General features: G+C 52.9%; 1 protein-coding gene across 2 annotated transcripts; it reads left to right on the top strand.

Moving 5' to 3' along the window:
* Positions 1-376: 376 nt before the first annotated feature.
* RPS19 (ribosomal protein S19) lies at positions 377-11,299 on the top strand. Of its 2 annotated transcripts, none has more exons than XM_010380763.2 (6): positions 377-756; positions 1,241-1,311; positions 1,576-1,676; positions 9,092-9,275; positions 9,759-9,813; positions 11,234-11,299. In XM_010380763.2, the coding sequence occupies exons 2-6, from the start codon at positions 1,241-1,243 to the stop codon at positions 11,258-11,260; spliced, it is 438 nt and encodes a 145-aa protein (XP_010379065.1). In that variant the 5' UTR covers positions 377-756; the 3' UTR covers positions 11,261-11,299. The 2 variants fall into 2 exon arrangements, with proteins under 2 accessions (XP_010379065.1, XP_010379066.1); XM_010380764.1 differs by having other exon boundaries at positions 722-912.

The following is an 11,299-nucleotide window of genomic DNA, read 5'->3' as shown; positions in this document are numbered from 1 at the left end:
AGGGCTGAGCGAACAGACTCCGACACTAGACGGCAGAGCTGAACTAACTTCTGCTAGGGTCCCGCCTCTGCCGCTTTGTCCCGCCCTTATCTGCTCCCCGCCTCCAGCGCCTCATTCCCCTTTCGCTCGCCTCGGCCGTGCTGAAGCAACTTCCGCCCTGAGAAGGGTGGGGCTTCCCTCTCCCGCTCTCGCGACTCCTGGCGGTGAAGGACGGAAGATGACAAGCCACATTTCTTCCTCGCCCTTTCCCTAGGTTCCTTGTCACAGTTCCGCCCTTACTACTCCCACTTCCGTCCAGGGACCAGCCACTTCCACCCGGAAAAGGGGTTGTTCCGCTGGAGGCGCCAGCTGTGGCCCACCCAACCTGCCCCGTATTTTCGCCTTCATAGTCTTCTCCACCATTGTTCCTTCCAGCCACGAATGACGCAAACGAAGCCAAGTTCCCCCAGCTCCGAACAGGAGCTCTCTATCCTCTCTCTATTACACTCCTGGAGAAAGAAAGGCGGAAGGAAACCCAGGCCTCCACGCCCGACCCCTTGGCCCTCCCCTTTACCTCTCCACCCCTGACTACACACCCTCCCCTCTAGGCGGGGACGAATCCACATTCGCCCTGAGAGAGGCGGAGCCTCAGCTTCTACTCTCACCACCCCCGCTCTCGCGAGCTTTCGGAACTTTCGCGAGATCCGACGCCCGACTTGTGCGCCCGGGAAACCCCGTCGCTCCCTTTCCCCTGGCTGGCAGCGCGGAGGCCGCACGGTAAGCTGGTGCTCCGAGTTGGACCGGGTGCGAGGCTTCAGGGCCGGACGCCGCAGTCTCAGAGCGCGTGCCTGAGGGTCCGGAGGCGCCCGGCGCGGGCCCGTCCCGCCCCCTGGAGCCGCGGCCACGTGCGAGCGGCAGGCCCGGACATGCCCGGTCAGCGCCGTCCGGGAACCGAGCGTGGGCCCTGGGGGGCAGCGGCGGGGTGCGTGGGGCGTGCGGAGTCCTGGGGCTGGAGAGTGGGTTCGCGCAGGACCCTCACACGCGGGGGCCGGGCTTTGTTAGTGCGATCCAGAGAGGCCGTGGGCGTCGGTGAGCTCCTTCAGACCTGCAGGAGCCGGGGCCCGGCATTGAAGGGGCCGTGGGAAGTAACGGGGGTACCCCGGTTTAGGATGCCTTGGGGCGAAAGGAGTGAGGTGGGGTCTGGGTCCTTGGCAGTCGTCTCCGCCAGGCTTGTGTTCACATGCTTGACCTTCTCCCGCAGATGCCTGGAGTTACTGTAAAAGACGTGAACCAGCAGGAGTTCGTCAGAGCTCTGGCAGCCTTCCTCAAAAAGTGAGTTTGGGGATTGAGGTTCAAAGCAGGTGGAGGCTATCGCCTTGGCCTGCCCGTCGGGCCCCAGTGTTTGCCGGTCCTGGCAGGGGAGGCTTGTTTGGGGCCTCCGTGGCTCGTTTCAGTATCAGGCCTGGCTTGTGTTCCGGTTCCAGCCTCTCTCTGTACTCTGGGCACACCATAGTTGTGTTGAGGGGAGGGCCTTTGAGATATGGGGTAGTTTGTGGAGATGACTGAATCGTGCTTTTCTCGCTGTTTTGGTCTTAGGTCCGGGAAGCTGAAAGTCCCCGAATGGGTGGACACCGTCAAGCTAGCCAAGCACAAAGAGCTTGCTCCCTACGATGAGAACTGGTTCTACACACGAGCTGGTGAGGAACTTGGGTCTTTGGCTGGAGAGTGGGGAGCTGGGTGACCCCTGGCACAAACCATACTTCCCTGTCTCTTCTGTTCTTTCCTGCCCCAGGAGGGAGAGAAACCCTTGGTTGGGTCGTCACTTGCTTTATGTGATATGACATTCAGTAACTTGATGACTCCAAGTTTTTATTACATTCTAAGAGCTTTGTTAGAGGAGGACCTGTGGCTTTGAGCTTCAGGGAAATCCAGAGACAGATGAGTGTTCATATTTTGCTTACAGATGGTTTAATTCTTACTATATACATGGAGTCAGATTCCCTGGGTGTGGGTCTGTCTTTTACATCTGGCTGTGTGACCTCTGGCAAGTTGGTTAACCTGCCTGTGCCTCCACTTTCTCATCCCCAAAATGGGACTAATTATTGTACCAGTATGAGAGTATTGCGAGGATTGAATGAATTTAAAGCAGTGTTTAGAACGTGTCTGTTGCATAGCAGTTATTCAGGAAAAAGTCAGTTATCTTTACTATTGCTCAGATCATCAAGTTAGCCTTCTCCATGTCTCGAACAGGTTGTTTCTAACTAAATGGTTGGAGATCTGGCCAGGTCAGTCTTCGCTTTTAATCTTGACTTCTGACCTTATGGACACCCTGCGACCTCGTGCCAGCCCTGTCTCTTTTCGATCTTACTATAATAACACTAGTCTTTGACTAGTGTTAGTTCTCACGTGTCTTGACATTTCAGTACTCACTAAATCTTAACTCTCAGGAAGACCCAACAGGGTGGGCGGTGGTAGTGCTGTTAACAGCTGTCAAGGTGACAGCTTCAGTGCGGACTTCCACTGAGGGGCCTCCACCTCTCCAATCTTAAACCTCTTTCTATGAAGTGGGGGCTCCATCCTGACCACGGCTTGTCTCCAGATAGGTGGAAGCAGGGTTTAGAAGCAGGAGTAGGTGAGAAGCAGGGTTTGGGAGTCCTCAATGACCCTGAAGAGTTGGCCTTGGTACAGGTTGCTTGGCCCTTCAGAATATGAAGCATTTTGTAGATTAATGGTACACTTGTGCCTCAAATGGCCATGCAGCCCACTCTTTCAGGCCATGGAGTGGGCACAGAGGACCAGCATAACTCAGCCACGGTCTCTGAGGACTGAAAGATGAACTTGCTGAGGTGGGTAGGGTTGCTGGCATATCACCTACCCACCATTCTTTTTAGACAGAAAATGGGGCTGATGAAGAGAAGCTGACTTTCCTGGGCGCACAGCAGTGACAAGTCCTGGAAGAGACATATCCCTTCCACCTGTCCCCCCATCCTGCTTTGGCAGTGCCTCAAGGGTCAGTAGGTCAAAGCAGCTTTGGATCTAGGGTTAGGAAAAATAATCTCATAGCCTTTCTCATTTGCTGGGATGAAGACACATTCTGCACATATCAAATACCTCTAAAGTAGGACTGTATGTCTTTTGTACTTTTTTTTTTTTTTAACCTGGGGAGGGATTAAGACCTTGGATAATAAACATAGTTACATCTGCTGGTCATGGTAGAGTTGGTGTGGTCCCTTGCAGCCCACAGTGGCCCTGCCTGGAAACTTCAGGCAGGATGTGCATCTTCTGCCTGCCTACTGGTCTCTGTTACTTGGAGTACCCCAAAGGCCCCTTTTTCACCTCACTTGCCCAAGCTGTCCTAGCAGCATAGGATGGTTGTGTGGTAGACCAGAAGCTTATCGTGTTTATTTTTGTTGGGATATAGCCACCCCCGTGTATTTACATACACAAGGGTAGAATTGTAGTTGTGGCAGAAGCTGTAGCCTACAAAGCCTGAAATATTTCCTACCTGACCCTTTATCATTTATTTTCAGGGACAGGGTCTAGCCCTGTCACCCAGGTTGGAGTGCAGTGGCACAATTATAGCTCACTGCAGCCTCCTGGGCTCAAGTGATCCTCCTGCCCCACCCTCCTAAGTAGCTGGGACTATAGGTGCCTACCAGTCACCATGCCTAGCTAATTTTTTTTTATTTGTAGAGATGGAGTCTTAGTATGTTGAACTCCCAAGCTCAAGTAGTCCTCCCGCCTCAGCCTCCCAAAGCACTGGGATGACAGGCAAAGTTTACCAGCCTCTATTCTGGAGTTTAACATGTTCCACCCAGTTTGGCAGTCAGCTTATACTAGTCATGGGAGTGATCTGTTTTACCAAAGAGGAAGGTGAGGTGCAGACAGACAAAGTGACTTGCTGCAAGTCACCCTGGGAGGGCTTGGCAGGGCAGCTCTGTCCAAAACTGGGTTCCCTGCTATATTCCCTTTTTTTCTACTCACAGAGTCTGGCTCCCTCAGATTTGAGGCTAAAGTGTGCTAAAGCTGTGGCCCTGCTGAGCAGGGCCAAATTGTGTAGACCTGTAGGAATGAGTGTGAGGTAGACAGGTCTTAATCCTGGGGTTTAGGGGTAAAGAGGCCCATGGCAGAAGATGGGGCCCTCCTGAGGGTGGTCTGGAAAGGAGCAGAGCTGTAGGGGCAGGGCAAGGTAGAGGAAGAACTGCAAAGACTTATCTCACTGGACGTTCAAGGGATGGCCGCCATGGGTCTTTATGAAGGGGGTGGTGCAGTGTAGCCCTGGGACAGCCTTTTTTTTTTGTCACCAGACTAGAGTACAGTGGCGCCGTCTCGGCTCACTGCAACCTCTGCCTCCCAGGTTCAAGCAGTTCTCCTGCCTCAGCCTCCTAAGTAGCTGGGACTACAGGCGCCCGCCACCACACCCAACTAATTTTTGTATTTTTATTAGAGGCGGGGTTTCACCATGTTGGCCAGGATGCTCTTGATCTCTTGACCTTGTGATCCGCCTGCCTCAGCCTCCCAAAGTGTTGGGATTACAGGCATGAGCTCCCACATCTGGCTGGACAAGCCTCTTGCTGTCTTAATTCTCTGAAGGACTTGCTGAAGATGGAGACATTTGGTGTCCTGGTGTGCGTCTGAGAGCAGCCACTGAATTGGGATGCCTGAAAATATTTCTTGTAGGTTGGAGGCTGGTCCATCTCTGGCTCCTGCATGGGGCTGGGCACCCACTTGTGCTGTGATAGTAGAAATAATGAGATCTGGGAGGCATCGCAGAAGTGAGTTAAGAGATGAATCAAGGTCAGGAAAGTGGTTTCTTACAAGTTCAGCAGAGAAGGGTCAGATAGACTGTGCTGGGGAAGGAGTTCTTCCCTGCCTTCAACTCAGTAGGTCGGGATGGGACCACGGTCTGGACTTTGCTGAGCTGTGATGACTCCTGAGAAGCTGTGCTTGGTGGTCGCCCCATGCTCAAGTCCAGAGGGACCCTCCCTCTTGGTCTAGCAGGAACACAGCTGCTCTCCCTTGACCATGAACTCACAGTAGAGTGGAGAGGGGCGACCTCCTTTACAGTTCCAGGTAGGGGGTGATTCCTGGACAGGGGTTCCTAAGAGGAGTGGGTTGCCATCCCAAGAATGCACGCTGCAGAGGAGCAGAAGGCCTCTTATGTGAAGGAACTGGAGGAGAACCCATTTGTGACAGCACCTTGCTCGCAATTGGCCCTCATGAGTTCCAGCTAGGGTGGCCTGGATTTGTGCAGCTCCACTTCAAAAGGTGGTGCTGGAACCTGGGTCTCTAGGGGTTGAGGAAAAAGGTCAGTGTTTTAATAGAACGCAGCATTTCAACTCTTACATTTTCCAATTTGTGAAGTTAATAACCCTTCCTCTCCCTTCTAGTGGGTCAGAAAAAAATAATTAGCATGAACTGGGATAGCAAGGGAGGAGCTTGTACTATCTGACCAAGGTTTTATACAGCCTTAAGAAAAATTTAATCCTCCATTAAAGAACCTCATAGGCCTTTGGGAGGCCCAGGCAGGCAGAGCACTTGAGGTCAGGAGATCAAGACCCTCCTGGACAACATGGTGAAAGCCCATCTCTGCTAAAAATACAAAATTTAGCCAGGCGTGGTGGCAGGTGCCTGTAGCCCCAGCTACTCGGAAGGCTGAGACAGAAGAATTGCTTGAACCCCGGAGGCGGAGGTTGCAGTGAGCCTGAGATCGCACCACTGCACTCCAGCCTGGGCAGAGCCAGACTCTGTCTCAAAAAAAAAAAAAAAAAAAACCTAGTAGTCTTTATGAGAGCTTGTTCTCTGCCAGTCACTGTGCTCAAGCTTTAAGTAAAGTGTCTCCTTTAGTACCACAACACAAACCACCTGGAGGATGGGTGGGTCCTGTGTCCCTCCTGAGGAGGAACAGTGTTAGGATGCAAGCCCCTGTCTGACAGCTCTGGATGCTGGTCCCAACCCAACAAGACTGAGGGTGAGTGTCCCATGTCTGGTGCACAGCTTCTTTGGGCATCTCTTTGTTTAGGAGTGTGTGCCTTACTCTTAAAAAGCAAGGTAACAGGCCAGGTGCGGTGGTTCATGCCTGTAATCCCAGCACTTTGGGAGACCAAGGCAGGAAGATCGTGAGGTCAGGAGATTAAGACCATCCTGGCTAACATGGTGAAACCCCATCTCTACTAAAACTACAAAAAAAAAAAAAAAAAAAACAGCCGGGCGTGGTGGCGGGCGCCTGTAGTCCCAGCTACTCAGGAGGCTGAGGCAGGAGAATGATGTGAACCCGGGAGGCGGAACTTGCAGTGAGCCTAGATCATGTCACTGCACTCCAGCCTGGGCAACAGAGCAAGACTCCGTCTCCAAAAAAAAAAAAAGGCAAGAAAACAGGAAAAGCTATCCTGCTTTCCCCAGTCCTGGGTACTGTAGTTCAAATGGGAGAGCAGCTCTCCGCCCAGAGCCCCAGGGCACAGCCAACCAACTACAGGGCCCAGAGGGATGGCAGCAGCTGCTGGGCATTTGAGCTGGTCTGAAAGGGTGGAGGTTTCCAGTGATGTCACTCTCTGGCAGAAAGATTGTTGGGGGTGGCTTATACCAAGTGAGTCTGTCTATTGGTCCTGGTTATGGGCACTTATTACCAGGCAGTGGCGTAGGGAGTAGGTCCTGGAGTGAGGTGGGGGTTTTAAAGTGAGCAGATGCCAGAGGTAGTGAGACAGCAGCAGGGCCCCCCGCAGAGCATGGTTGTATTGTCTCAGCTGGGGATTGGTTCCAGGATGAACCCCAATACCCAAGTCCACAGATGCTCATTGTTAATATAGAATGGTATAATATTGGGGCTGGAGGCCGGGTGCGGTGGCTCACGCCTATATTCCCAGCACTTTGGGAGGCTGAGGTGGGCGGATCACGAGTTCAGGAGATCGAGACCATCCTGGCTAACATGGTGAAATCCCGTCTCTACCAAAAATAAAAAAAAATTAGCCAGGCATGGTGGCAGGCGCCAGCTACTCTGGAGGCTGAGGCAGGAGAATGGCATGAACCCAGGAGGCGGAGCTTGCAGTGAGCCGAGATGGCACCACTGCACTCCAGCCTGGGCAACAGAGTGAGACTCCATCTCAAAAAAATGATATCGGGGCTGGCACAGTGACACACACCTGTAATCCCAGCACTTTGGTAGGCCAAGATGGGCAGATCACTTGACTCCAGGAGTTCAGCCAGAACAACATAGCAGAACCAGGTCTCTTCAAAAATTAGCTGCGCATGGTGGCGGCGCTTATATTCCCAACTATTCAGGAGGTCAAAACTGCAGTGAGCTATTATCACTGCACTCCAGCCTGGGTTACAGAATGATGCCCTGTCTCAAAAAAGAAAAAAAATGTATAATATTTGCATATATCCTATGTAGATGTTTTACTTTTGAGACAGAGTCTCACTCTGTCGCCCAGGCTGGAGTGCAGTGGCATGATCTTGGCTAACTGCAACCTTTGCCTCTCAGGTTCAAGTGATTCTCCTGCCTCGGCCTCCCAAGTAGCTGGGGTTACAGGGTTGTGCCACCACACCTGGCTAATTTTCTTGTAATTTCAGTAGAGATGGGGTTTCACCATGTTGGCCAGGCTGGTCTCGAATTCCTGACCTCAGGTGATTCTCCCGCCTCAGCCTCCCAAAGTGCTGGGATTACAGGCGTGAGCCACTGCGCCCGGCCTGATCCCATATATTTTAAATCATCTGTAGATTACTTATAGATTAATACAGGCCAGACATGGCACACACTTGTAGTCCCAGCTACTTAGGAGGCTGGGGCAAGAGGATTGCTTAAGCCCAGGAGTTTGAGACTGCAGTGAGCTATGATCACACCATAACACTCCAGCCTGGGTGACAGAATGAGGCCCTTTTTTTATTTAAGAAATAAAAAGCACTAATGCCATGTAAATAATTGTTACATTGTTTTTAATTGTAGTGTTTTTCCCCTGAATATTTTTGATCCACCCTTGGTTGAGTCTGTGGATATGCAGGGCTGGCCATATCTGGACCTGATCTCAGGGCAGGAGGGGGCTGGGAACAAGCGGTGTACAAGAACCGGTTCTGGGCAGGAGCAGCCCACCCCACACAGAATACTGCCTGGCACTTGGCAATTATGGAAGAACCCCCAATTCCCTCCACTTGATTTTTAGAACTAGAGGACAGAAGTCACTTGAGCAGACTCAGACCAACTTGCTGATCTCTGGGTCCCAGGAACAAACCAGACTGCTCTGAGCTCCAGACCTAGGCAGGACCATGTGATGGCTGAAATCTGGATGCTTCCTGCATGTGGGCCCCAGTGCCATCACAGTGGCAGGACAGGGCAGTGCCTCCAGAGCTGTGGGACATGGAGCCAGTGAGTACCCTCTGGCGCCTTGGTTTCCGTCTTTAAAGGAGAGAGAGAGTAGCACTTGACACACCCGTTGAGTCCTCACAGTAACCTCCTGGCCCTCAGGTAAAGTGGGGTGGAGAGATTGAAAAGCATTTGGCACGGGGCCTGGCAAATGTGTGCTCCAGTTAATAGAAGCGTGCAAGCGTTTCTGGGGAGGCTGGTGTCTCAATTGGATTTTACAGAGCTTTTTTTGCAGGCAAGGAGGCTGGCTGGGGTGGACCAGGGACTTGCCCAAGCCAGCCTTCCCTCTGTCCGCAGAGGGGCTGGTACACATTCCAAGCCGGGGGTATCCACTGCATGGAGTGTCTGCCCTGCCCTTGTTCTCCTGAGCTCTCCAGACTGAGGTGGCCCAGAGAGTGGCCATAGATCCCTTCACTCCTGCTTCTCTGGGGTCCATGGAGATGGTCACAGCTAGGCTCCACCCCTACATAACCTCAGGTTCAATTCAATAGCAGTGCTGCTGGGACAGTAACCACTAAAGAAGTTGGTCCTGGAGATGGTGGGAGTGCCCACCCAGGGTGCAAGGCTGCTTGTCAAGGAAGAGCTAGCTGGGGGGTGGGTGAGGAGAGGGAGCTGTCAGTTTCTGGGTGTTAGTGTGTGTTTTCAGTTTCCCTTCTTATAAAACAGTGAGAATTAGCTGTTTATACACAAGGAATTGTTTACTTGAGACCTTGATCAAGACCCTTAACTCAGATCTGTCTCTCACACTACCCTCAGCTTCCACAGCGCGGCACCTGTACCTCCGGGGTGGCGCTGGGGTTGGCTCCATGACCAAGATCTATGGGGGACGTCAGAGAAACGGCGTCATGCCCAGCCACTTCAGCCGAGGCTCTAAGAGTGTGGCTCGCCGGGTCCTCCAAGCCCTGGAGGGGCTGAAAATGGTGGAAAAGGACCAAGATGGGTAAGCAGGGTGAGGAGGGCTACATTGATGGAGCAGCCTTGGGGCGCGGTCATCACTTCCCCAACGAATGGTCCTGCATAGTCTGCCCAGCCCCTCAGGCCTCTCCTATCAGAGGCTGGCAGCAGGGGATTCTGCAGAAAAGCGAACAGCAAGGGGCCTCACCCCGACCTCTCTGGCTGACTAGCCCAGGCTCCAGGAAGGTAATTTAGCGACTGTCTGCTTTCATTAGCCTGCTCGTTAACTTTTCCCAATTGATTTTTCGGGGCTTTTGATCTAATGCTTGCACAAACGACACCCCGTCGGCTCCCAGGGGGGCTCCCACTACTGCCCCCACCTCGTTAGAATGCACCTGACTAGGGCCCTCACTGGGACTTGGCTGGCGGCAGGTGGCTTCTTGAGAAGCCTGGCTCACAACCAGGAGGGGGAGGGCTGAAAACAGGACCTGTGCTCACGGGGGCCTGCATGACCCTTCCCTCCCCACAGGGGCCGCAAACTGACACCTCAGGGACAGAGAGATCTGGACAGAATCGCCGGACAGGTGAGGCCTACGTTTGGGGCGGGGTGGGTCCCTTAGTCACGGCCCAAGCATTTCCAAAGCCCATGCTTTGTCAGATAGACTCCTCCAGAGGGCACTGCCCAAAGACAGGAGAAAGGAGAGTTCTGACTTTCCTGCTGGTGCTGCTTAGAAACTTGGAGGCAGGCTTGCTGTGGTGTCTCACCCCTGTAATCCCAGAACTTTTGGGAGGCCAAGGCAGGTGAATTATCTGAGGTCAGGAGTTCAAGACCATTCTGACCAACATGGAGAAACCCCGTCTCTAATAAAAATACAAAATTAGCCGGGCATAGTGGCACACGCCTGTAATCCCAGCTACTTGGGAGGCTGAGGCACAAGAATCGCTTGAACCCAGGAGGTGGAGGTTGCGGTGAGCCAAGATCACGCCATTGCTCCCCAGCCTGGGCAACAAGAGCGAAAATCCATCTCAAAAAAAGAAAAAAAGGAAACTCAGAGGGAACTCCAGCCCAGGTGCCACTGGGCATAGCTGTACCCGCAAATGACTCCCCCCTTCCTGGGTCAACCTGCCATGTTTCCCCTTAGTCTTCATGCATACCGAGCATCACATGGGCTGCTTGGGAGACGTGGAGATAGTGGGGCAGGTTCAGAACCCAGGTCTCCATTCAGATCCTGGCTGGCTGACACCCTGGGGCAGAGCGGCCACACCCCTTTGCCACAGTCTCCTGTCTTGGCCTCCCTGTGGCCAAAATCTACCCTTGGCCGCCTCAAGCATGGTAGTGAGGAGTCAGCGAGCTATAGTACAGCAGGAGTACCCAGAGCCTGGCATGAGCTCAATTCTGTATCACTGACTCAGGCCTGCTACGAGCCTTGGAGTATTTTAGTCAGTCAGGTGTCACAGAAGAATGGGAGGTGTCAGCTCTCTAGGAGTTAGGAGTGGCTTGGAAGGAGAAAGCTCTCCCAGTGGACTCCACTCCGCCACTCCTTTCTCTTTTGAGACAGAATCTTGCTCTGTCGCCCAGGCTGGAGTTTGGTGGCATGATCTCAGCTCACTGCAACCTCTGCCACCCGGGTTCAAGCAGTTCTCCTGTCTCAGCTTCCCGAGTAGCTGGGACTACAGGCACACGCCACCACACCCAGCTAGTTTTTATATTTTTAGCATATTGGTCAGGCTGGTCTTGAACCCTAGACCTCAGGTGATCCACCTGCCTCAGCCTTCCAGAGTGCTGGGATTAAAGGTGTGAACCACTGTGCCCAGCCACTCCCTTGAGACCCAGTTTCCGCGTCTGTGAAATGGGGAAATACCCACAGTGAGAATTAGATGACATAGATGCATTTGAAACCACAAATCAGGGTGCCCACTTCTGGTGGGTAGTAGGTAGCTGTTACAGAGTGCCCCAGCAGAGACCCCCTTGACTAACTTTTATTCTTCCATCTTTTCCCACAGGTGGCAGCTGCCAACAAGAAGCATTAGAACAAACCATGCTGGGTTAATAAATTGCCTCATTCGTAA

This window comes from Rhinopithecus roxellana, chromosome 12 (genome assembly GCF_007565055.1).
Source record: "Rhinopithecus roxellana isolate Shanxi Qingling chromosome 12, ASM756505v1, whole genome shotgun sequence".
Classification (NCBI taxonomy): Eukaryota; Metazoa; Chordata; class Mammalia; order Primates; family Cercopithecidae; genus Rhinopithecus; species Rhinopithecus roxellana.
This window is presented reverse-complemented; position numbering and strand designations above follow the sequence as displayed.